The 27,775-nt window shown below is 36.3% G+C and overlaps 1 protein-coding gene across 1 annotated transcript; it reads left to right on the top strand.

Annotated features, from left to right (window-relative positions):
* The first annotated feature begins 187 nt into the window (after positions 1-187).
* Positions 188-27,767, top strand: LOC132550773 (uncharacterized). Its single transcript, XM_060214860.1, has 19 exons — positions 188-254; positions 789-2,059; positions 2,400-2,493; positions 2,688-2,738; positions 4,132-4,326; positions 4,937-5,125; positions 7,404-7,595; positions 7,801-7,992; positions 8,150-8,341; positions 9,374-9,565; positions 9,743-9,910; positions 10,663-10,818; positions 11,037-11,480; positions 13,648-13,892; positions 14,099-14,341; positions 23,472-23,688; positions 24,349-24,387; positions 27,107-27,341; positions 27,761-27,767. The coding sequence occupies exons 1-19, from the start codon at positions 188-190 to the stop codon at positions 27,765-27,767; spliced, it is 4,389 nt and encodes a 1,462-aa protein (XP_060070843.1).
* Positions 27,768-27,775: the final 8 nt, after the last annotated feature.

Genomic DNA, 27,775 nt, shown 5'->3' with positions numbered 1-27,775 from the left:
CGTCCTTCTTGAACTCGTGAGTGATGCTAAGGGCCTAACATTTGAAGGCTGTGAGTCAGATAAGGAGAAATCAAAGTGATCGAAAGAAAAGTCAAAATGTAGATATGGAGGTGCAGCAACTCCCTAATTAGAATATTTTCATATATTAGATAATTTTAGAACAACGTCAAGTACATGTGAATAAGTTATGTTAGGGCAAACCCCGAAGCATAAAAGTCCACCAGCAGTGTCTACTATCTGCTATCTCAAAGAATGTACATTTCAGATATTCATATCTTTAATATTGATTCCATTTAACATTGTATTATTTCTTTTTAACATACATGTAATGCAGTGTAATTTTCTTAAACCTTTATTCTGATATCGTTCGCTTGCCAGGATTGTCAACAAAGTAAAAATGATTCAGATGTGCCTTCTTTGGAAGTTATCGTTATCAAAAGATTAAAATAGTAACTACCATAACGACCCTAACACATTTACGGGGATTAGTTGGGGTTTAACGTTGACATCGATATGATAGCAAAACTGTAACATTGTGAAATTTAACGAATGCAATTGTTCATATTTGCAGTTATTAGATGAAGAGCCTTTGCTGTTTCTAAATTAGCAGTGTCGCCAAGGATGTTATTCATACAATGTCATATCTATGGTAGTAATAATGTTATATGTCAAAAAGTCTAATTAAACCACTTGGTATTTTAAGCCGTAGTAATGGGATTCGCTTGATAGTGTTTGATAAAGGGAAATATTGCATTTATATAAATGTTTTAAACAATGTTTTAATACAGACGCTCCGGATAATCGAGGAACAGAGTTCATCATTGGTTATATGGAAAACCTTGGACAGGACATAGACGTTGAGCTGTTTGTTACGACGATGAGACGGGCAAATGTTAGTGTAGATATAACTGCTCCACACTTTGAATCAGCAGAGATACATCATCGCTTCAATGTATCATACGGTATGGTAAAACAGGTTCATTTTCATAATGATATCAGAGTGGTAGGATCATCTATCGACACAAAAGGAGTTTTGGTGAAATCCAATGACGAAATTGTGATATATGGTGTGAACAAGGAAAAATTCTCCTGTGACGCATTTCTAGGTTTACCAGTTGATGTGTTGGGTACTGATTATTACATCCTGACTTACTACCCTCCTTCAGATCAGTGTGAACTGTTAATTGTCGGGGTCGAAAACAACACTGCTGTTACTATCCGTTTAGGTGAGGCTCTTGGCAACTATACGGTACGGTGGGACAGATATTATTATCGTAAAGGAGACGAAATTCATATTAGTTTGGATAGATTAGATACCTTTCAGCTGGTTAGTAAAGGCGACTTAAGCGGAAGTCGTGTGACTTCAGATAAACCCGTTTCGGTATTCAGTGGAAATAAGAAAACAAAGATCGGTCGCGGATTCAGCAGTGATCATATCGTAGAACATTTGATGCCAGTGACTTCTTGGGGGAAAAAGTTCGTTACTGTTCCGATTCCCCGCCGAACAGTAGGAGACTTCTTCCGGTTTGTTGCAAGTGAGGATAACACCGAGATTCACATAACCGGTGGATATTTGGATACAATAATTATAGAAAAGGCCGGAGATGTCGCGCAACAAAATATCCCTTCCCATGCTTACTGTCTTGTTACGGCCAATAAAGCCATCTTTGTTGCTCAATTTGTTCAGAGTCAGACTTCGCGCTTCGAACCCTCAGATCCCAGCATGATCATCATTCCTCCTGTTGAACAATTTGCCTCCGATTACACATTTGCTACACCGAAATACTCGTTTGGCTCCTTTTTAAATTATTTCTTATTCATCGTCAAGTCAAAAGATAGATCAGGACTAAGACTTAATGGAAAACCGTTTCCTTCGAATGTCCGATTTACTCAGATATCAGGAACAGAGTATGTCGGAGGCTACATATCCATTCCCGAAGGTTCCCATAACGTCCGTCACGTTTCACCTATCTGCATATTTGGCGGTTATCTATATGGAAGAGCTACTATGGAATCATATGGATTCCCTACAGGAATGAGAATGGCTCCCATCAATACGGTATGTATTGAGAGAATTAAGCGATATTCCGTTTTCATTCACTAATTATTAAAAAAACACTTTGACTTCCTGTTAAGTAGTCAAATGAATTAGATGCAGTCAAGTTTAAAATTTATCAGGTATCAAGATTTTCTTTAGTATAAACAATACAAGATTTCAATTCAATGCCGCGTGTTTGTGTTTTTTTACCCATTTCCCGCCATTTGTCTTACAGTTTTCAGTTTCTCTTTGTAAGGAAGTGATGTATTACTTCTGAAATTGTATTTTTGTTTCTTGTAGTAGGTCTATTATGCATGAATTATGAATATTGCAACTGTATATTTTAAGTTTTGATTCTTAGCCCTGTGAGCCGACCCCCTCTGTTGTTGGAGATGGGCTGGACAACGACTGTGATGGTCTAATTGATGAAGAATTGTGTGTCCTGGACCAAAAAGGTACTTACAAATGTTGCAAGCATTAGCATAACGACGATTTTAAGTGTCGGCTACAAAAATGTATTTACAAATGTATTGGTTTAATACACGTGTATTTGCGGAATTGTTTCTAAAAACTCGGTTGTTTAAATCATATCTGAGAGGTCCTGTGTCTATACCCCTTAATGACCTTTTGTAACAATCTACATCAACAGATAATGATGCCGACGGAAGAAAGAACGAAGATTGCGCAATGCCAGCTCCAGGTCGGTCTTTCTTAAGTACCATTCACATCTGTGTCAAATGAACTTATTCAAAGTCCAGGTTGATTTAACTCTGTATTCTTGTGTTATATTTGATGACAATATCTCATATAATTTGGCTGGAAGGTATTGCGATTTGAATATATTCTACATGGACATCAGTGCTGGTTATTATACATTAACACTTAATGTATTGATTAACAACAATATTATGAAAAGTAAAATAGGTAAAGATACGATGATTTACAAATGTTCAGAAGCTTGGAAGTCAAGATCACAGCTGCAAATACATCCAAGTAGAAAACATAAAAACGGAGAGAAAATTATCTTTGTACTTCCATGTATTTTTCCTAATCCTATTGATTTTAAACAAGAATTTCTCCTCATTTTGGAAGGTTTATCCTTAAAAGTGATTGAACATTATTTGCAAGCTTTCGACAACGATTGTTTCTTAAAATATGCATATGACTGAGAAATAACAGTGGATTACATTTCGACGTAATTACAAAGGTGTAAGGTCAGGTATTAAATTGTTAAAAAGCACTCCTATACTGCAGGTAGTCTAAGTAGATTCATCTGGCCCAAGTTGTTCGAAGACAACCAGTGGTTAGTAAAAATTTTCAAAAATGCATCACACAAAATTGGAACAATTTTTTTCTCATTTCACAGCTGTAGGTTTATTGAGACAGATAGCTTGATATGGTTTTAGCGCTAATTTATCACTTTTGTTTCTTCAGTGGCAGCAATCAGAATTTTCCACTATCCACTGGTCAACTCTAACTAACCTTTGAACAACCAGGCCTGATTGCAACCGCCTGCTTTCTGTATATGACATCCACCCCTAACCTACCCCCATTTATCCAGTGGAATTCTTTGATTTTCCTTAGTTTCTAGTGGTCATCCATCACGTGTACCCACGAAGAGTTACAGTCTATGATTTTGTTATAAACAATGACGTGGTCTCTGATGATATATTGTATTTTTTTTATTATTATCTTTTCCTGGTGTTTCTTCATCTATTTTTCCTTTTTATAGTTATTATGTCTTTTTGATGAGACGTGACCGAATCTTGCATCTTATTAATTACATCAGCACACCCATGTGACCACACAATATCAACAAACAACTTTCAGTTCGCCCTGAGGACAAAACAGTAAAAACAAAAGAGACAAAACAAACATTGTTTACCAAACTCCTAATTTTAGCTGAAGTCAGAGTAAGACAGTGGATGACGATCAGTGGCCCGCCACAGGGAATATAGGAAAGACGTAGTAACAGTCACAATATATTTATAACAAACGGTTATTTATTCTGTCTCAACACTATCATAATAACGACCTTGTTTATGTTGTATTTAAAACGCCATAGACATATCGATAATGACGTCATGTTTCAGTGGATGGCAATTGGTCAAAATGGCAGAGTTGGGAACCTTGTTCAGCAACATGCAGACGAAAAGGTCATCCTACCCCAAGGGGCTCACGTACCAGACGTCGCACTTGTACGAATCCTGCACCTGCTTTCGACGGCGACATCTGCGTCGGCAACGACGCTGAGACCAGCTCCTGTCAACCAACGATATTTTGTCCAAGTGAGACTTAGAATTGGAGCAGTAAAAGAAATCAATCCAAAAAATCATTACTGCAAAATAAAAAAAGTCAACCCCCATAATCATCACTACAACGAAATGAAATGGACCCCACAATAATTACTACATTCGATTTTTCAAGTATTGATATTTGTTTGATGACCATTGCTTTAAATTAATTAATTTTAATACATCAATTTTCATTGAAATCACATTCTGCTAATGAATCACTATTCCACAATAATTCAATCCATTATTCAGATTCGATAAAAAGTTAATTAATTAAGAAAACGTATCAATGAGTTCAGCATGGTGATCAGGTTTCACGAAAATGAAATATTTAATGTAAGTGAGTGAAGTCTTGAAATAAACAGGCTGTTACTTGGTTAACACATTCATCTGAAACCATCTACATGATTATAGTTTATTGTATTGGTCATAGTCAACATTCACTGACGAAAGGACATTCGGTTGACACATCACAAGTTATTGCATGCTTTTGTTCGGTTTTGCGCATTATTAAGTAAGTCAATCGCCGCCAGTTTGTCTCAGTATTTGACGTTCTTTGTAGCATAGATTCGAACTGCCATTTTGATTTCGTTACATTTTATAGTTGATGGTCAGTGGTCTGATTGGATTGAATGGAGTCATTGTTCAATATCCTGTAAGAACACGGGAGAAGACGTTGGTACAACGTCCCGACATCGGAACTGTTCCAATCCGCCTTCACAATATGGCGGTAAACAATGCGAGGGACCCACAAGTGAGACGAAAGAATGTACTCCATCCAAATTTTGTCCGGGTAAATAATTTGTGTTGATCAAACACATATTTTATTGGCTTTATAAACATTGTGTAATTAAATGGGCCCTCTGTTACAAAGATCCGATATAACGAGGATGTCTGTAGTTTGGCTATAGCTAATGATGACTAAAGAAAACTAAAGAAAGAAGAAAACAAAAAAGATGTATTCACTAGATAAATAATTTTACGTCGCTTATATACTCAACAAAAAAAAGAAAGGTTAACATGTTTCCTTGGCGATTATCTGTAAACGAATGAAAACAAAATGACGTTTGTGCAATATTAGAAAATGGTAATGTTTTACATTACAAAATCCAAGGGGGTTACCAAAATCATTCCGGCGTGAAAGTCTGTATTAGCGAATAAGCTGCACGAGGTTTTCTGCGACTAACTTGTATCTTCGCTTGAATTTCATAAACATTCAAACTGACAACTGTTCCTTAGATCCTTAGGACTTAGAAATCACCGAATCTTGCTATCTATCAATTTTATCATAATGCCCCGGCTGTCACAAGTACAGAGAGAAAGGGCTGTAGGCATAATCCAGGCTGGGGAGTCTCGCCGTCGAGTTGCACGGCATTTTGGTTGCAGTGTTATGACAATTTGCCAGTTAGTAAGTCATTTAAACCAAACTGGGACAACATCCGATCGTCCCCGAAGCGGCCGACCCCGTAAAACGACCGCATGGGATGACCGTCGTATACGATTGATACACTTGCGCAATCCATTCGTAACCGCAGTAGAGACTACAAGAACATTGTTTGGGCGTCGTGTGTCTCCCCAAACAGTCCGCAACAGGTTGAGGGCCTACCAATTGAAAGCGCGGCGTCCCTACACTGGACCCAATTTGTTGCAACGTCACCGTAATAATCGGCGTAACTGGACCCGTGTTCACTGTCGTTGGGCCTTCCGACAATGGAACAATGTTCTGTTTTCAGATGAGTCCAGGTTTTGTCTGCAACACGGTGACGGAAGGCGCAGAGTGTGGAGGCGACGAGGAGAGCGTTTTGCGAACTGCTGCGTCGCAGAACGGGACCGCTTTGGCGGCGGAAGTGTAATGGTTTGGGGTGGTATTTGTGGGGGGACTCGTACCAGGCTTGTTGTGTTAAATGGCAATTTAATTTTCAACAGGATAACGCACCAGCGCACACCAGTCGCGTCAGCAGAACTTTCTTGCAGCAGAATAACGTACAGGTATAGATTGGCCATCTAAATCACCTGATTTGTCACCAATTGAGCATGTCTGGGACGTTCTTGGGCGACGCGTTAGAGAACGTCAAAACCAGCCTTCAAACTTGCAGGAGCTGACCCAAGCCTTGATCGCTGAATGGAACAACATCTCTCCTCGAAATATCCGCCGGTTTACGAGTTCCATGCGACGACGCTGCAATGCTGTTTACTTCGCAAACGGTGGCCATACCCGTTACTAATGGTGTTACCTTTGAAACTGACCCCAACGTCCTTTACAGTCGAATAAAATCAACTGAACGCAAAGTTTTATAATGAACCATGACTGCAGTTTTATCAGAATTGATCAATTACTTTATTCGTACATGATTGGTAAGGATTTATGAAGGGGTTTATTAATTAATCACAGAATAATGTAGTGTTACCTTTCTTTTTTTGTTTAGTATATTGCAATTTAAATCGCATGGAAAATCTTGAGAAAACGCAAGAAGTCTGTTAAACAATATCGTGTGTGATCAGGCAATTCAACTCAGGTCGTCTGTATGAGCTTTGTGTTACTGCGTCCTTTCTGAAATAGTACAAATGAGCACAAAGTTGTTACGCCTTCAGAGGTTCTTTCGGCTTTATTAAAGAAGTACAATCAAGCTTACTACAATAATTGAAAGAAAACATTTTCCGTTAAACAACAACCAAGACAACAAAAAGCAATAAATACAATAGTTTTATCAACTATTTGAGATAGCAAGTTTTACTTGAAACGTTAACATAAAGAAATGATATATATTAAAGATATGCAATAAACCTTCTTTCCCATAATCCTAAACCTGTTCAAAAAAGGCGAAACTCAGCTTTACTTAGTATGATGCTGAATTGGCATCTTGGCACTAGAAAATATACATGTTTAAAATTATCAATCTAGATAGCGAAAACGCTTTACCAAGTACATTTATTATAAACCCATTTCCCCCTTTATCATTAATTGCTTTGCTTTGTTTAAGATCATCCGTTTCTATGTATTAATATGAAAAGTATAAATCTCAATGCCTTCTCCTTTCTTCAGTATAGTTATATTTATCCATGTTTTTTAGTTGACGGAAACTGGGGCTCCTGGGGAGGATGGACTGCATGTTCTGTGACTTGTCTGAAGTCAGGTTTTAAAACAAACGGAGTTCAAACGAGGAACCGGTCCTGCGTAAACCCAAAACCGGAACATGGTGGGAAGGATTGTCCAGGAAAGGATGAGGATATGAAAGAATGTTCTCCGACGAATCCATGTCCAGGTGTTTTAAAAATATTATATACTTAATGTATCCGGTCAGACTACATTTTCTTACTCACTGTCGTTTTGTACTAATTCAAGGTTATCTACTTTCTACTTTATCATTTAGTCGCTTTTGTATTGATAACTATGCATTGGTTTGAAAATCATCAATCCCAGTGCCTTCTCCTTTCTTCGGTATAATTATACCTATCCATGTTTTTCAGTTGACGGAAACTGGGGCTCCTGGGGAGGATGGACTGCATGCTCTGTGACTTGTGTGAAGTCAGGTTTTAAAACAAACGGAGTTCAAACGAGGAACCGGTCCTGCGTAAACCCAAAACCGGAACACGATGGCAAATATTGTTTAGGAGAGGATGAAGATATAAAAGAATGTTTTCCAACTAACCCATGTCCAGGTGTTTTGAAAATATCATGTACCTGAATGTATCAAAAAAGAGTTTAACTAAGTTTTAGAATAATTAATTACAATGTATTAATTTGAAATGTTTATTTCATAATGCATTCTCCGTCTTCACTATAGTATCTAGTTTCATGTATTTATCAATTTTGCAGTTGATGGTAATTGGGCGTCCTGGGGAGAGTGGACTGCATGCTCTGTGCCTTGTCTGAAATCAGGTTTTATAGCACGCGGAGTTCAAATCAGGAACCGGTCATGCGTGAATCCCAAACCGGAACATGGAGGAAAATATTGTCCTGGAGAGGAAGAGAATATGAAAAAATGTTTTCCGACAAGTCCATGTCCAGGTGTTTTAGATTTATAATGTACCTAAATGTACCCGATCAGACTATATGTTATTCAATGTATCTTAATAATTGTTAATAATTTATCACATACTAAAATACTCTGTCTCGTTTCAAGAATAATTTTGTTATTTGCTCTCTTAACATCCATGTTTTAAGCAACATTAAGTCTTTTAATCTACAATTGAAAAGCATTTCTTAATTGAACGTTTTTGCTGCCTTTATTTTGAAATGAATTCTGTTTGTAGTTTTGTATTAATTCATTCACGGTTATCTGTTTTACAGAGCATTTAGTGAAAAGATCCAATGCATGAATTTTCACTATCAACAACGTTTCACGTCGTTATCGCTTCTTTTGCTTTAGATTATATTTTACACCAATATTGTAACATATCAATTGATTTACATTTAACATTCTGGTGACTTTTGGAAAACTCAAAAAATCAGTAAAACTAAATATTATCGTGTCTAATCAGTGAAGCGAACATAAAAAGCAAGCGTGTTATCAATTTCGCCTTCCTTCCATTCTTATATGCCCATTCTATTTTGAGAGAGTGCTGATATAATTCAATTAGCAAATAGTAAACTGGATTCAGTCTTGTAAAATGGTTTTAATCAAAGATGATACAGAGACCACTTTAAATCAACACTTGACACGTGAACATGTAGAAATGGCGTACATCAAAAATATACAATAAACCTGCTTTCCTTTCCCACAGTTATAAACCTGTTCGAAAAAATGCAAAAAAAAACCCCATTTTTCCTTAGTATGATTCTCAATTGGCACCTCGACACTACAAACGACATATGTTTAAAATGTGTCACTTATGTTGTGGAATGTTCTCAAACCACTCTCCCGCTGATACATTTCATTTAAGGATCATAGTGTCAAATACGTTTATTGTAAAACCAAACATTTTTCTCTTATTATTTTATCATTTTTTAAACATTTGATGTTTATGTCTTACTTTGAAATCATCAATCTCAATGCCTTCTCCTTTCTTCAGTATAGTTATATTTATCCATGTTTTTCAGTTGACGGAAACTGGGGCTCCTGGGGAGAGTGGACTGCATGCTCTGTGACTTGTGTGAAGTCAGGTTTTATAAAAAACGGGGTTCAAATCAGGATCCGGTCGTGCGTAAACCCAAAACCGGAACATGGTGGGAAGGATTGTCCAGGAAAGGATGAGGATATGAAAGAATGTTCTCCGACTAATCCATGTCCAGGTGTTTTAAAACATGACATATAACTGAATGTATGCTATGAGATGTTAGCTCCACCTCCTTCATTTTACTTTACCAGTCAATAATAATTGAGACCAACATTTTAATTTGAAAAAAAAAAAAAAAAACATTAATCGTAATGCGTTCTTCAAAAGAATTTATTAAAGTATTTTTTTTCAGTTAACGGGAATTGGGGCTCATGGGGAGACTGGACTGCATGCTCCGAGACTTGTCTAAAGTCAGGTATTATGAAAAATGGAGTTCAAATCAGAGATCGGTTGTGCGTGAACCCCAAACCGGAACATGGTGGAAAAGATTGTCCAGGAGAGGATGAGGATATAAAAGAATGTACTCCGACAAATACATGTCCAGGTGTTTTTAAAATACCATTTATTACAATGTTACATTGACATATGAGGTCTTACGGTGAAATTATCTAAAATGGTAACATGTTTCGATTTATTCATTTAGGTTTAACAAATCATATCACAAAAACATCATTTCTCCCATGGGAACTTCGGACTTCAGGAACGATATTTGTGGAAGAGATAGCCTCATATTTCTATAGGAAACTCCAATGTGTTGCTTCTGATCGGTCGGAATTTAATTATTAGAGTTCCATATGTTATATCTACTTACATAAAGTTTAATTAAATGAGGGTCTTTGTCTTACATGTGAAACTACATAACCGGTGAAGTAATGAAAATAGAGCACGCAGTCAGATATAGAAAGAGTAGCGTAATTAAACTGACATCAAGATAAGGTGCGACAAATATCATAGATAGGGTATCCCTGCGCACTCGTGAAAAATGTAAAATTGACCGCCCTCGCGATTAGAAGTAACTGATTTTACTCTTTTTATGGTAAATCAGTGAATACTTAGAACATAAAAAATATAACCTATACAATATTTGGGACAAGAGAAAAAAGGTTAATATTTTTGACAAATAAAGTTACTATCTTGCAGCTAATCAGTTTCCTGTCCAGTTTAATTTAATTTTTTTTTTAAATATTTTGTCTAATATATCTAATATGTATACCGTTAACATCATATATATCAGAAGCTAATTGAAGATTTATTTTCATCGATCAAATAAAGATTTATCGGAAACTGATTGGTCGACATGGAGTACATGTTCTGTGGAATGCGGAGGCGGAACTAGAAGACGTCATCGGCTCTGTGATAGTCAATTAGAACCAAGTTGTCCGGAAGATATCGTCCAGGAAGATACATGCAACACGCGGGAATGTGTTGGTATGAAATCTTAGAGAATGATATGTATGGTTGACGCAGTATGCTAAAAGATGGAAATTACTGATTGTTAAGAGCAATTCATTATGATGCTTGATTTATTTAAATTCCCTAAAATGTCGTCCATCTCAACAAAAACGTTTGATAGATCGTACCGAAATTACTTGTGTTAAATGAATGAGAATATTAGCCAATTCATTTTCTAAACGTTCATGTTTTAGGCACCATGATTGAACTAGTGACAAAGCAGCAAAATCCACCACATTTTACATACACAAAATTGACAGATTACGGTTTCCAACCGGATGCGGATAATTCTATTGTCTTCCATGTGAAAGCATGTAACGATGCACACGTGGCGCTGATTTCAAACGATCAGCGCATGTACGAGGTGATCATAGGTGGGTGGAGTAATACCAAGTCTGTTATTCGTACAAGTAAAGATGGAAAGCCTAAAGCTTCGCATAATGGTGCTCTCCTCAACTGTTCGAAGTTCAAAACATTCCATATAAGCTGGGATGATGGTCTGATCGTCCTTCACAGAAACACATCTGAAGGCTGGGTAAAAGTAATTAAATGGCAAGATCCAAGTCCAAAAACAATAACCAACATAGCCTTTACTACCGGATTATGGGCTACGGGGGCGTGGCGATTTAGAGGTCTAGGTAAGTGGTTATTATAAGATGATAAAGCACTGTCAATTTGCCTTCATTTTCAATTCGATTACCAGTTTTGTTTTATTTTTGCATTATTGTTTCTTCACATTTTTATCCTTAAACCTTCAAATCTTCTATATCAACAAAAAGTTCTATCATGAATGTCCCTTTCGTTGCTCTCAGTATGACCTTCTTTAATGACTTTCCATTTAACATGTGGTCTTTGAGAAGGGTCTAAGATTTTGTTTTTGTTTGTTGATTTATACCACGTTCTCATTTGACTTATACGGCCAGATTCATCGATGATGCAGAAAACGCTTATTCTTCCAAAGCATCTGGTCATATTTTCCTTGTAATTTTGCAGGTGTAAATATTTCTTTTGTTCATGTTTTTCCCTAGTTTTATTACCTTTTAGTTTGGGTCACGAATATGTTGACATGTCGGTAGTTTCTTGTTTTTTATCACCTGATCGATAATTCGGACAAACATTTTTACGTCTTTCTTATTTATCTATGGTCTCCATTATTGCGTCACAATCGTATTTCTGAAGGTGGACATCATTTGTATTATCTAAATCTGACGTCACAATAAGTCATAATGGTCATGCGTGATAAGCAAAAATATTGTGCCATTTAACATTAACCCTAACCTATTTTCAATCACGTAATGTATTTATCCATATAATGACATCACTGCTAATAAATTGTGATAGTTGTACTCGTCATAAGGAGATGTCCATGTCCATCGCTGTATTTGGTCACATCGATAAACAAGTAGGAAACAGTTTTATTAATTACCATATTATATAAACCATTTGAGTTATCTAATAAGTGAAACCTAGCTATTAAGACCACTTTGGGGACTGGAAAAAAGTGGTCTTAATAGCGAGGTGGTCTTAATAGTGAGGTGGATCAGATTGACCACAAAGAACCGTAACTCTGTTTAAAATAAAGAGTATATATATCATTAAGTAATGTACATGTATATAATTCAACAATTATAACTAAACTGTATATAAAATGTTGAATTTTATAAAATGGATGTAGAAAAGATAAAATTGGTGAATAGACAAAAGAATTTACATGCGTATATTCCTTAGTTTATATCATAGTATACATGTATATTTCCTATTGTAACCATTGAATAAAAGAAAACAAACCATCAATTTTAAGTTCAATAGGAATTTAACGTTAATTTTTCAATTTTTTCAAATAAATTTACAAACACATTTACTCAGTTTTGTAACATTAATGAAGTCCCTATAAAGTCTTTCAACGCTTCATTTTTCACATAAATTCGTAAAAACATTAACTTTCACAGTGTATCACACAGTACAAAAATTGTCTTTTTACTTAAAAAAAAGAGTCCAGTGCACAATGTTGCGAAGAGCTACGGAGTCCTTGTTAGCGATCGCGATAGCTCGTTTCGTTTACGTGGTTTCGTCATTGCTTGATAAAGTTTTTTGACAGTGAAAATATGTCGTAAAAAAATTTGAACATATACATATTTTTTTTATTGTTCAAACGATGTCGAGAGTGTAATATCGCTACAAAAACAGTTAAAAACCCTCGACAACGTGAGCGCGTGCGAACAAGGGAATATCGGCCGAAACGACTACATATTTAACCTTTGGGTAGGCAGGGCTTCCATGATGTTGAACAGCAGAACTACCGATTTATCAATTTCTAATTAACAAACAATAGATCGCTATTAAAACGTGTCTGGCATGAAGCTTCACACAAGTTAATCCGATAATGATGTTTACTTCGTGTACCCCCACCTGGTGACAGGTTCGGTAACCCGTGACGAAAACAATGGTCGAGAACGACACACATGCTCGCGGTTCACTGCCCGCCAGGTAAACTTCAATCACTGGTCGGAAATTGGTCAATTATCGTTAATTAGTGGTCGTTGGGACCGTAGGAAGTGGTCGTAATAGGGAATGGCGGGGTGGTCGTATTACTGAAGCGACCAATTTAAAGATATATAGTGGAAAAAAACGGGACTGAAAAAAAGTGCCCGTATAGCGGAGTGGTCGTAATTTTGAGGTGGTCGTTAGGTGAGGTTTCACTGTAATTGTTTTGTTTTGGTTTTTTTTTTTTTATGTCTGGTTCTCATTTCGTATAAGGAAAAATGGATTTTAAAGCTGTTATCAAACAAATGTTTCTATTTGTAGCTACATGTAACTGTTTAGTAAGTGGCGACCCCCATTATACAACATTCGACGGGGAGCAGATTGATTTCATGGGGACTTGCAAATACCTGCTATCTGAATATAAAAAGTTTGGAGATCCATGTGAGTACACTGTGGAGGTGAAAAACGAACAAAGGGGATCTAACTCTAAAGTGTCATACACTAGGCTTGTGGATGTGAAGATGTTTGGAAAAGTTATTCGATTGCATCAACAAAAGAATGTGTTTGTAAGTAGAGGTAGCGTAATACCTATGTATAACGCGCACCGTGTAATTCTCTCTTTCTTCATAATTCTCCTGGTTGGATTACGATTATGACACGTCAGTATTTTCTTGATGTTTTCTATTGAACTTTTTAACTTTGAATCACATGTTTCGATAATAAATACATCATGATTGAAATATAATCACTAAATATCAGTTCATGTTGCCAGATTGACGGAGAGCTGACGTATTTACCATATCACAGTGCCAGGTTCCAGGTGGTCCTGAGTGGGACCTATGTACGGTTTGCTAGTAAGTGCGGTCTGGTTGTGGAGTTTGATGGCGAGTCTAACGCTTGGGTCAGAGTGCCCAGTCATTTTGGCGATTCCTTCACGGGTATTTGTGGGAACTGTAACGGTCTGAGGGACGATCGACATGATGTGGAGGTGTACCAAGTCAAGGATGACTCTTGTGTGTGTGTGATATAATTATTTCGTTGACATTGGTTTGTGTGTGTGATATAATTATTTCGTTGACATTGGTTTGTGTGTGTGGCTGAGGTGATTATTTCGTTGACATTGGTTTGTTTGTGGGTGTTGTAATTTCTTTGTTGACATTGGTTTGTGTGTGTGGCTGAGGTGATTATTTCGTTGACATTGGTTTGTGTGTGGGTGTTGTAATTATTTCGTTGACATTGGTTTGTGTGTGTGGCTGAGGTGATTATTTCGTTGACATTGGTTTGTGTGTGTGTGAGGAGATTATTTCGTTGACATTGGTTTGTGTGTGGGTGATGTAATTATTTCGTTGACATTGGTTTGTGTGTGTGTGATATAATTATTTCGTTGACATTGGTTTGTGTGTGTGATATAATTATTTCGTTGACATTGGTTTGTGTGTGTGTGAGGAGATTATTCCGTTGACATTGGTTTGTGTGTGGGTGTTGTAATTATTTCGTTGACATTGGTTTGTGTGTGTGTGAGGTGATTATTTCGTTGACATTGGTTTGTGTGTGGGTGATATAATTATTTCGTTGACATTTGTTTGTGTGTGTGTGATATAATTATTTCGTTGACATTGGTTTGTGTGTGTGTGAGGTAATTACTTCGTTGACATTGGTTTGTGTGTGTGTGATGTAATTACTTCGTTGACATTGGTTTGTGTGTGTGTGTGATATAATTATTTCGTTGACATTGGTTTGTGTGTGGGTGATGTAATTATTTCGTTGACATTGGTTTGTGTGTGGCTGAGGTGATTATTTCGTTGACATTGGTTTGTGTGTGGGTGAGGTAATTACTTCGTTGACATTGGTTTGTGTGTGGGTGATGTAATTATTTCGTTGACATTGGTTTGTGTGTGTGTGATGTCATTGGTTTGTGTGTGTGTGAGTAATTATTTCGTGTGTGTGTGTGTTGACATTGGTTTGTGTGTGTGTGAGATGTATTATTTCGTTGACATTGGTTTGTGTGTGTGTTGTGATGTGTGTTATTATTTCGTTGACATTGGTTTGTGTGTGGGTGATATAATTATTTCGTTGACATTGGTTTGTGTTGGTGATATAATTATTTCGTTGACATTGGTTTGTGTGTGGGTGAGGAGATTATTTCGTTGACATTGGTTTGTGTGTGTGTGAGGAGATTATTTCGTTGACATTGGTTTGTGTGTGTGTGATGTAATTATTTCGTTGACATTGGTTTGTGTGTGTGTGTGAGGTGATTATTTCGTTGACATTGGTTTGTGTGTGGGTGATGTAATTATTTCGTTGACATTGGTTTGTGTGTGGGTGATATAATTATTTCGTTGACATTGGTTTGTGTGTGTGTGTGAGGTGATTATTTCGTTGACATTGGCATGTGTGTGGGTGAGGAGATTATTTCGTTGACATTGGTTTGTGTGTGTGTGATATAATTATTTCGTTGACATTGGTTTGTGTGTGTGGCTGAGGTGATTATTTCGTTGACATTGGTTTGTGTGTGGGTGTTGTAATTACTTCGTTGACATTGGTTTGTGTGTGGCTGAGGTGATTATTTCGTTGACATTGGTTTGTGTGTGGGTGTTGTAATTATTTCGTTGACATTGGTTTGTGTGTGTGTGAGGAGATTATTTCGTTGACATTGGTTTGTGTGTGTGTGATGTAATTACTTCGTTGACATTGGTTTGTGTGTGTGTGAGGAGATTATTTCGTTGACATTGGTTTGTGTGTGGGTGAGGTGATTATTTCGTTGACATTGGTTTGTGTGTGTGTGAGGTGATTATTTCGTTGACATTGGTTTGTGTGTGGGTGAGGAGATTATTTCGTTGACATTGGTTTGTTTTTGGGTGAGGAGATTATTTCGTTGACATTGGTTTGTGTGTGGGTGAGGTAATTACTTCGTTGACATTGGTTTGTGTGTGGCTGAGGTGATTATTTCGTTGACATTGGTTTGTGTGTGGGTGATGTAATTATTTCGTTGACATTGGTTTGTGTGTGTGTGATATAATTATTTCGTTGACATTGGTTTGTGTGTGTGATATAATTATTTCGTTGACATTGGTTTGTGTGTGTGGCTGAGGTGATTATTTCGTTGACATTGGTTTGTGTGTGTGTGATGATTTCGTGATGGTATTATTTCGTTGACATTGGTTTGTGTGTGTGTGATATAATTATTTCGTTGACATTGGTTTGTGTGTGTGGCTGAGGTGATTATTTCGTTGACATTGGTTTGTGTGTGTGTGATATAATTATTTCGTTGACATTGGTTTGTGTGTGTGGCTGAGGTGATTATTTCGTTGACATTCGTTTGAGTGTGGGTGTTGTAATTACTTCGTTGACATTGGTTTGTGTGTGTGGCTGAGGTGATTATTTCGTTGAAATTGGTTTGTGTGTGGGTGATATAATTATTTCGTTGACATTGGTTTGTGTGTGTGTGAGGTGATTATTTCGTTGACATTGGTTTGTGTGTGTGTGATGTAATTACTTCGTTGACATTGGTTTGTGTGTGTGTGAGGAGATTATTTCGTTGACATTGGTTTGTGTGTGGGTGATGTAATTATTTCGTTGACATTGGTTTGTGTGTGGGTGATGTAATTATTTCGTTGACATTGGTTTTTCTGTGTGTGATGTAATTATTTCGTTGATATTGGTTTGTGTGTGTGTGAGAGGATTATTTCGTTGACATTGGTTTGTGTGTGGGTGATATAATTATTTCGTTGACATTGGTTTGTGTGTGGGTGATGTAATTATTTCGTTGACATTGGTTTGTGTGTGTGTGATATAATTATTTCGTTGACATTGGTTTGTGTGTGTGGCTGAGGTGATTATTTCGTTGACATTGGTTTGTGTGTGGGTGTTGTAATTATTTCGTTGACATTGGTTTGTGTGTGTGGCTGAGGTGATTATTTCGTTGACATTGGTTTGTGTGTGGGTGATATAATTATTTCGTTGACATTGGTTTGTGTGTGTGTGAGGTAATTAATATATTCTGTTGACATTGGTTTGTGTGTGTGGGGGAGATTATTTCGTTGACATTGGTTTGTGTGTGTGTGAGGAGATTGTTTCGTTGACATTGGTTTGTGTGTGTGGCTTAGGTGATTATTTCGTTGACATTGGTTTGTGTGTGTGTGAGGTGATTATTTCGTTGACATTGGTTTGTGTGTGTGGCTGAGGTGATTATTTCGTTGACATTGGTTTGTGTGTGGGTGATATAATTATTTCGTTGACATTGGTTTGTGTGTGTGTGTGAGGTGATTATTTCGTTGACATTGGTTTGTGTGTGGGTGATATAATTATTTCGTTGACATTGGTTTGTGTGTGTGTGAGTATTATTGTGTGTGGGTGTTGATTGGTTTGTGTGTGTGTGTGTGTGTGTGTGTGATTATTTCGTTGACGTTGACATTGGTTTGTGTGTGTGTGAGGTGATTATTCCGTTGACATTGGTTTGTGTGTGTGTGTGAGGTGATTATTTCGTTGACATTGGTTTGTGTGTGTGTGATATAATTATTTCGTTGACATTGGTTTGTGTGTGTGAGTGATATAATTATTTCGTTGACATTGGTTTGTGTGTGTGTGTGATGTGACATTGGTTTGTGTGTGTGTGATGTAATTATTTCGTTGACATTGGTTTGTGTGTGGGTGATGTAATTATTTCGTTGACATTGGTTTGTGTGTGTGTGTGTGGTGATTATTTCGTTGACATTGGTTTGTGTGTGGGTGATGTAATTATTTCGTTGACATTGCTTTGTGTGTGGCTAAGGTGATTATTTCGTTGATATTGGTTTGTGTGTGTGTGAGGAGATTATTCCGTTGACATTGGTTTGTGTGTGTATGTGAGGTGATTATTTCGTTGACATTGGTTTGTGTGTGGGTGATATAATTATTTCGTTGACATTGGTTTGTGTGTGGGTGATGTAATTATTTCGTTGACATTGGTTTGTGTGTGGGTGATGTAATTATTTCGTTGACATTGGTTTGTGTGTGTGTGAGGTGATTATTTCGTTGACATTGGTTTGTGTGTGGGTGATATAATTATTTCGTTGACATTGGTTTGTGTGTGGGTGATGTAATTATTTCGTTGACATTGGTTTGTGTGTGTGGCTGAGGTGATTATTCCGTTGACATTGGTTTGTGTGTGGGTGATATAATTATTTCGTTGACATTGGTTTGTGTGTGTGTGAGGAGATTATTTCGTTGACATTGGTTTGTGTGTGGGTGATGTAATTATTTCGTTGACATTGGTTTGTGTGTGTGTGAGGAGAGGAGATTATTTCGTTGACATTGGTTTGTGTGTGGGTGAGGTGATTATTTCGTTGACATTGGTTTGTGTGTGTGTGATATAATTATTTCGTTGACATTGGTTTGTGTGTGTGTGAGGTGATTATTTCGTTGACATTGGTTTGTGTGTGGGTGTTGTAATTATTTCGTTGACATTGGTTTGTGTGTGTGGCTGAGGTGATTATTTCGTTGACATTGGTTTGTGTGTGGGTGTTGTAATTATTTCGTTGACATTGGTTTGTCTGTGGGTGAGGAGATTATTTCGTTGACATTGGTTTGTGTGTGGGTTGACATTGGTTTGTGTGTGGGTGATATAATTATTTCGTTGAAATTGGTTTGTGTGTGTGTGTGAGGTGATTATTTCGTTGACATTGGTGTGTGTGTGTGTGAGGAGATTATTTCGTTGACATTGGTTTGTGTGTGGGTGATGTAATTATTTCGTTGACATTGGTTTGTGTGTGTGGCTGAGGTGATTATTTCGTTGACATTGGTTTGTGTGTGGGTGATATAATTATTTCGTTGACATTGGTTTGTGTGTGTGTGAGGAGATTATTTCGTTGACATTGGTTTGTGTGTGGGTGATGTAATTATTTCGTTGACATTGGTTTGTGTGTGTGGCTGAGGTGATTATTTCGTTGACATTGGTTTGTGTGTGTGTGATATAATTATTTCGTTGACATTGGTTTGTGTGTGGGTGATGTTATTATTTCGTTGACATTGGTTTGTGTGTGGGTGAGGAGATTATTTCGTTGACATTGGTTTGTTTGTGGGTTAGGAGATTATTTCGTTGACATTGGTTTGTGTGTGGGTGAGGTAATTACTACGTTGACATTGGTTTTTCTGTGTGTGATGTAATTTTTTCGTTGATATTGGTTTATGGGTGTGTGAGAGGATTATTTCGTTGACATTGGTTTGTGTGTGTGTGAGGAGATTATTTCGTTGACATTGGTTTGTGTGTGGGTGATGTAATTATTTCGTTGACATTGGTTTGTGTGTGTGTGATGTAATTATTTCGTTGACATTGGTTTGTGTGTGGGTGTTGTAATTATTTCGTTGACATTGGTTTGTGTGTGTGGCTGAGGTGATTATTTCGTTGACATTGGTTTGTGTGTGGGTGATATAATTATTTCGTTGAAATTGGTTTGTGTGTGTGTGTGAGGTGATTATTTCGTTGACATTGGTTTGTGTGTGGGTGATATAATTATTTCGTTGACATTGGTTTGTGTGTGGGTGAGGAGATTATTTCGTTGACATTGGTTTGTGTGTGGGTGATATAATTATTTCGTTGACATTGGTTTGTGTGTGTGTGATATAATTATTTCGTTGACATTGGTTTGTGTGTGTGGCTGAGGTGATTATTTGCGTGAGGAGATTATTTCGTTGACATTGGTTTGTGTGTGGGTGATGTAATTATTTCGTTGACATTGGTTTGTGTGTGTGTGATGTAATTACTTCGTTGACATTGGTTTTTCTGTGTGTGTGAGGAGATTATTTCGTTGACATTGGTTTGTGTGTGTGGGGGGAGATTATTTCGTTGACATTGGTTTGTGTGTGGGTGTTGTAATTATTTCGTTGACATTGGTTTGTGTGTGGGTGATGTAATTATTTCGTTGACATTGGTTTGTGTGTGGGTGTTGTAATTATTTCGTTGACATTGGTTTGTGTGTGTGTGATGTGATTATTTCGTTGACATTGGTTTGTGTGTGGGTGATATAATTATTTCGTTGACATTGGTTTGTGTGTGGGTGAGGAGATTATTTCGTTGACATTGGTTTGTGTGTGGGTGATGTAATTATTTCGTTGACATTGGTTTGTGTGTGGGTGATATAATTATTTCGTTGACATTGGTTTGTGTGTGTGTGAGGTGATTATTTCGTTGACATTGGTTTGTGTGTGTGTGAGGAGATTATTTCGTTGACATTGGTTTGTGTGTGGGTGATGTAATTATTTCTTTCACATTGGTTTGTGTGTGTGTGATATAATGTAATTATTTCGTTGACATTGGTTTGTGTGTGTGGCTGAGGTGATTATTTCGTTGACATTGGTTTGTGTGTGGGTGATGTAATTATTTCGTTGACATTGGTTTGTGTGTGTGTGAGAGGTTTGTGTGTGTGTGAGAGGATTATTTCGTTGACATTGGTTTGTGTGTGGGTGATATAATTATTTCGTTGACATTGGTTTGTGTGTGGGTGAGGAGATTATTTCGTTGACATTGGTTTGTGTGTGTGTGAGGTGATTATTTCGTTGACATTGGCATGTGTGTGGGTGTTGTAATTACTTCGTTGACATTGGTTTGTGTGTGTGGTGATGGTTTGTGTGTGTGTGATGTATTATTTCGTTGACATTGGTTTGTGTGTGTGTGAGGTGATTATTTCGTTGACATTGGTTTGTGTGTGGCTGAGGTGATTATTTCGTTGACATTGGTTTGTGTGTGGCGAAGGTGATTATTTCGTTGACATTGGTTTGTCTGTGGGTGAGGTGATTATTTCGTTGACATTGGTGTGTGTGTGTGAGGTGATTATTTCGTTGACATTGGTTTGTGTGTGTGTGAGGAGATTATTTCGTTGACATTGGTTTGTGTGTGTGTGATGTAATTACTTCGTTGACATTGGTTTGTGTGTGTGAGGAAATTATTTCGTTGACATTGGTTTGTGTGTGTGTGATATAATTATTTCGTTGACATTGGTTTGTGTGTGTGGCTGAGGTGATTATTTCGTTGACATTGGTTTGTGTGTGGGTGTTGTAATTATTTCGTTGACATTGGTTTGTGTGTGTGTGTGTGAGGAGATTATTTCGTTGACATTGGTTTGTGTGTGGGTGATGTAATTATTTCGTTGACATTGGTTTGTGTGTGTGTGAGGAGATTATTTCGTTGACATTGGTTTGTGTGTGGGTGATATAATTATTTCGTTGACATTGGTTTGTGTGTGTGTGATAATATTATTTCGTTGACATTGGTTTGTGTGTGGGTGATGTAATTATTTCGTTGACATTGGTTTGTGTGTGGGTGAGGTGATTATTTCGTTGACATTGGTTTGTGTGTGGGTGATGTAATTATTTCGTTGACATTGGTTTGTGTGTGTGTGATATAATTATTTCGTTGACATTGGTTTGTGTGTGTGTGATATAATTATTTCGTTGACATTGGTTTGTGTGTGTGAGAGGTGATTATTTCGTTGACATTTGTTTGTGTGTGGGTGATATAATTATTTCGTTGACATTGGTTTGTGTGTGTGTGAGGAGATTATTTCGTTGACATTGGTTTGTGTGTGGGTGTTGTAATTACTTCGTTGACATTGGTGATTATTTCGTTGACATTGGTTTGTCTGTGGGTGAGGAGACTATTTCGGTGACATTGGTTTGTGTGTGGCTGAGGTGATTATTTCGTTGACATTGGTTTGTCTGTGGGTGAGGAGATTATTTCGTTGACATTGGTTTGTGTATGGCTGAGGTGATTATTTCGTTGACATTGGTTTCTGTGTGTGTGAGGTGATTATTCCGTTGACATTTGTTTGTGTGTGTGTGTGAGGTGATTATTTCGTTGACATTGGTGTGTGTGTGGGTGAGGAGATTATTTCGTTGACATTGGTTTGTGTGTGGGTGATATAATTATTTCGTTGACATTGGTTTGTGTGTGGGTGATGTAATTATTTCGTTGACATTGGTTTGTGTGTGAGGAGATTATTTCGTTGACATTGGTTTGTGTGTGTGGGGGAGATTATTTCGTTGACATTGGTTTGTGTGTGGGTGATATAATTATTTCTTTGACATTGGTTTGTGTGTGTGTGAGGTGATTATTCCGTTGACATTGGTTTGTGTGTGTGTGTGTGAGGTGATTATTCCGTTGACATTGGTTTGTGTGTGTGTGTGAGGTGATTATTTCGTTGACATTGGTTTGTGTGTGTGTGATATAATTATTTCGTTGACATTGGTTTGTGTGTGGGTGTTGTAATTATTTCGTTGACATTGGTTTGTGTGTGGGTGATATAATTATTTCGTTGACATTGGTTTGTGTGTGGGTGATGTAATTATTTCGTTGACATTGGTTTGTGTGTGTGTGAGGTGATTATTTCGTTGACATTGGTTTGTGTGTGGGTGATGTAATTATTTCGTTGACATTGGTTTGTGTGTGTGTGATATAATTATTTCGTTGACATTGGTTTGTGTGTGTGGCTGAGGTGATTATTCCGTTGACATTGGTTTGTGTGTGGGTGATATAACATTGGTTTGTGTGTGGGTGAGGAGATTATTTCGTTGACATTGGTTTGTGTGTGTGTGAGGTGATTATTTCGTTGACATTGGTTTGTGTGTGGGTGAGGAGATTATTTCGTTGACATTGGTTTGTGTGTGGGTGAGGAGATTATTTCGTTGACATTGGTTTGTGTGTGGGTGATATAATTATTTCGTTGACATTGGTTTGTGTGTGTGTGAGGAGAGTATTTCGTTGACATTGGTTTGTGTGTGGGTCTGAGTTTTTTATTTGTTTGAATTTGACATTGGTTTGTGTGTGTGGCTGAGGTAATTATTTCGTTGACATTGGTTTGTGTGTGTGGCTGATGTAATTACTTCGTTGACATTGGTTTGTGTGTGGGTGATATAATTATTTCGTTGACATTGGTTTGTGTGTGTGTGATATAATTATTTCGTTGACATTGGTTTGTGTGTGTGTGACGTTGACATTGGTTTGTGTGTGTGTGAGCTAATTATTTCGTTGACATTGGTTTGTGTGTGTGTGAGGTGATTATTTCGTTGACATTGGTTTGTGTGTGGGTGTTGTAATTACTTCGTTGACATTGGTTTGTGTGTGTGGCTGAGGTGATTATTCCGTTGACATTGGTTTGTGTGTGGGTGAAAAGCCAGTTTGCGAGGCGAGTTCAGAAATCCCATGTTCCAGTTCAGGTAACACTTTCAAGCTATGTCACGTGGAAGACGCAAGGTACATAACGTTTATAGGACTGACTAGACAGACAAGCACGGCCGATTGTAAGAGTGGTTTTAGCTTTGGACGGTCCGGAAACAGCCTTTGGACTGACCATGGCTGTGGTGGATATTTTGAAATTTGCTTTACACGAAGTAAGTGTATTTTGTTCAATCTGGAGCAACTATAGCTTTTGTTGTAGACCTGGTCTGATTAAATCAGATTATAATTATTCTGATATTATGATAGGAAAACAACGTGATAGTTGAAAATTTCTGAGAATTTTTTAATGTGAAATTCTATAAATTTAGAGCTGTATTACAAAGATTTAATTGACGAGCATAACTTAAATTATATTTCTTTTGTCTCATTTTCAGAACAACTAAAATTATAGTATACATTAACATACAAGAATATACTTGGATGTAGTAACTATTATTCATCGACATTAATTTAGATATATGTATGTTTAATATACATGATAAATGACAATCTAACATGCAACATTAATACAAAAATAATACAGACAATACAAAATACAGTTTCGATGTCAATTTATTTAATTACACGACTAAAATGCTTTATTAGGTAAAGAAGAATGATAAAAAGATTGTCGGAAAATAGATCCAGACAGGATTTAGATAAAGTGTTACTTAAAAAACCTGTAAATTATAAATTTTATAACAGAAATATTGTAAAGAATTAGATGGATTTGAATTGCTCAAACAGATCTATCATAAGCTTTCCAAACAAGTGCAGAATTGACATTCCAATTCGTATGTTTGCTTTCTTTGAAAGTCTACTTTACCTTGCAGGAACATCTGTGTACAATACAGCTGCTCCATCAAATACGGGTAAGTTAAATCCAGCACCGATACTAATATTCGTACTCGTGTGAATAAACTATTTTGAGTTGATAGACATCAAATATACCACATGCAGATACTAATTCCAAAACATGTTTTCTGATTTTATGATAATTATCTTAATAAAAAAAGTTGAAATATTGCGTAAGTGTCGAATCATTTGAATTACTGTTAATTAAGTTGGAAATCATGTTATTGACAGAATGACAAGGTACATTCTTACTGAAAGCAGGATATAGTAAGCATGTATCTCCTATTCTTCTTGTACGTTTTCAGCAGTCTCCGATTAAATCTTTCTTTTTTCATATTTGGCCCTAGTTTTATTGATTTTGAGTTTGGATTATGATTGTGTTGACATGATGGTACTTTTTTTAACCTTCTATGAAACTAATAGTCAGACGTTTCATCGAAAACAAATTAGCCAATCAACGAAAATGGCAAAATTTTCAATCATATATTTTCGTAAGGCTCAATTTTCCTGGTTTAAGAAAACACGCATTTTCATTGGTACATGGTTTCGTGGACAAAGCTTGTTTACGAAATCCACAGATTATAAGAAAGCGTTTGATTATGTAAATAGGCAAAATTTATGGTACAAGCTTATTAAAGAAGATGTGGAGGGTAAAATGTTGAATATTATAAGGTGCCTTGTACAATGATATAAAATGTTGTGTTAAATTTAATGATTCTTTGTCCGATTTCATCAGTTGTAAGAAAGGATTGTTTCAAGGCGAAATAATGTCGCCGATTTCATTTTCCTTATATATTAACGATTGTGAGATGCACTTTTTAACAGAACATTGTCCTTCAATTAACTTCAAACTATTAATCTATTTTTATTAATGTATGCAGATGATATGATATTATTAGCTGAATCGGCAGAAGGGTTGCAAAAAATGTTGGATTCATTATTACAATATACTTATAAATGGAATTTAACTGTAAATGTTGACAAAACTAAAGTGATGGTTTTCAGAAATGGTGGTAAGTTGAAGGAGACAGATAAATGGTTTTATAATGGTAGTTTGTTGAAAAATGTTGATAGTTTTAATTATCTTGGAAAAATGATGAAATTTGACGCAACAGAAAATAGCTGAGCAAGGAAAGAAGGCATTATTTGGTATAACAAACATTTGTAAGAAAAATTATTTCAATATTGAAACTCAACTTAGCGTTTCTGACACTTTCGCATGTAGCATACTGAACTATGGATCTGAAGTTTGGGGTTTTCATAAGGCGTCAGATATAGAAAAGAAAAGTTACATGTAAATGTTTGCAAGAGAATCTTAGGGGTTAAGAAAAGTACACCAAACGTAATGATATATCAAGAATGGGGCAGGTTACCTTTAAGCATAATTCGAAAATTTTAGAATTTTTTAATATTGGATTAAACTAAGAAATTCAGAAAATTGTATTCTTAAGTCGTGTTATAAAGAAATGCTTGATAGGGGGAGTGAATGGACAAATAGTGTAAAGGACGAGTTATTTAAAATGGGTTTAGGATATTTGTGGGACAGTAGTTATTTTAGTAATGAAGCTTTTATTCTAAATGTAATTAAATGTAGGATTTGTGATGTATTTCAGCAAGAATGTATGGGTTTGATTGAGTTGTCTTCAAAGTGTTCATTGTATAAATATAAATAAGTGGTAAATTTTGTCTTTAACAGTATTTAACAAAATCTATTGGTTCACAAAATATCAAAGAAATTGCAAAAATTAGATTATCATCGCACAAATTGTATATTGAAACCGGTAGATACAATAACGTTGAAATAATTGATAGAGTTTGCAACTTTTGTACGAGTGGCGATATTGAAGATGAGTATCACTTTATTTTAAAATGCGAACATTATAAAGATATAAGGAAACGTTTTATTAAAAAGTATTACTATATGAAACCAAGTATGGCAAAATTTATACAACTTTTGGAAACAGAAAATACTAAAGATCTGTTGAATTTAGGAAAATTTATAAGTATTAGTAACAAAAGGAGAATAAATACTGTTTAAGACATTAATTTAATTTATATGTGTTGAGTTAGATATATGGACTTATTCTCTACACTTTGATCCTGTGTACGTGGTTTGTGTGTGCTGTGTGCTATGTATTTCCTATGTTTGTTGTTGTGTTTGTACTTGCACTGTAAATATATGCACTGTACTGATAATCCGTAAGGTTTAAAGTAAATAAACTGATGAACTGATGAACTTGTATTATAATCCACTAGTACTATAATCAATTAGATTTCCACCTATCAATCATTTCGTAGAACAAGATTAAACACGAATTCGACAAAATTTGATCCTTATTTCAAATTATTTTTTTCAATATAATGATTATAAATTACTTGTAACTTTAAATGGGGAAAACACACGGCAACTCTCTTCACGGGCTTTCTGTCCAGAGCGTTATCTCGCGATTATCAATGATAATATATTGTTATGCAATTTAAATATTTTCAAGTTATAATATTTTGCTTTTGGAAGCAATTTAAACTTAACAAATCGATTCTGATATTAATTATCATATAATACAAGTCCAAATCAGGGCAATAACTTACATGTATCTTGGGCAGAGCGGTGATATCAATAACACAACGAACGACAACTCCGGGTCTTTTATTTAACATATTATTATTTTGGTTTGTTGGTATCCTGATGTTGGTATATTGTGTTATTTGAGCTTTAAAACCTGTGTGTGGTTGTAGGTTGTAAACAGACCCAGTCTGGAACAGACTACAAAGGCAACTGGGGTCGTACAGTTTCGGGGAGAGTGTGTCAGCGATGGACCTCCCAGTACCCTCACCTCAACAACTACAGCACTCTCCTTAGTGGGGAGGTCAACTACTGTAGGAATCCGGGTAGCAACGCCTACAGCCACACACAACCGTGGTGTTATACGACAGACGAACACGTGACCTGGGAATATTGCAGCATACCAAAGTATATGATTTATGTATTTACTTGATGAAAGCAACGTGATATATTTTGTTTCGGTTTACTTCCGGATAATGTAACCCATGTCATTCCGTTGTTACTTTTTAATTTCCTTAATTCACACTAAGTTGCATTGCAATTTCCCTGTCATAACTGGCATATGAGAGAATGGATTACATTTCATTTGGAAATTGTAGTAAAGTGTTCTTTAGGCGAGAAAGGGTTACAGCATTTGATTTGTTCAATATTTATTTCTTCTTTATATTTGTTAATTACGTCACGTTTTACTTCATTCGAACATTGCCACGGTTCTGAGTGATACATTGTAATTCATTGTCCCTACTGTATGTAACTCTAAATTTGTATTTAAGAGTGCTTGTGTGTCATTTGTACAATTTTTTGTATTGTTTTCTTGACTTTTCCAGTTGCTGAATTTCGTG

Source organism: Ylistrum balloti, unplaced genomic scaffold (assembly GCF_031769215.1).
Source record: "Ylistrum balloti isolate Yb309-2 unplaced genomic scaffold, AGI_CSIRO_Ybal_v1 Utg370148, whole genome shotgun sequence".
Taxonomy (NCBI): Eukaryota; Metazoa; Mollusca; class Bivalvia; order Pectinida; family Pectinidae; genus Ylistrum; species Ylistrum balloti.
This window is presented reverse-complemented; position numbering and strand designations above follow the sequence as displayed.

Coding starts and splice junctions, on each gene's coding strand:
- LOC132550773 (XM_060214860.1), top strand. CDS start 188: ATGTTAGGGCAAACCCCGAAGCATAAAAGTCCACCAGCAGTGTCTACT. Junction 8,342..9,373: donor TCCGACAAGTCCATGTCCAG/GTGTTTTAGATT, acceptor CATGTTTTTCAG/TTGACGGAAACTGGGGCTCC. Junction 13,893..14,098: donor ATCAACAAAAGAATGTGTTT/GTAAGTAGAGGT, acceptor TCATGTTGCCAG/ATTGACGGAGAGCTGACGTA.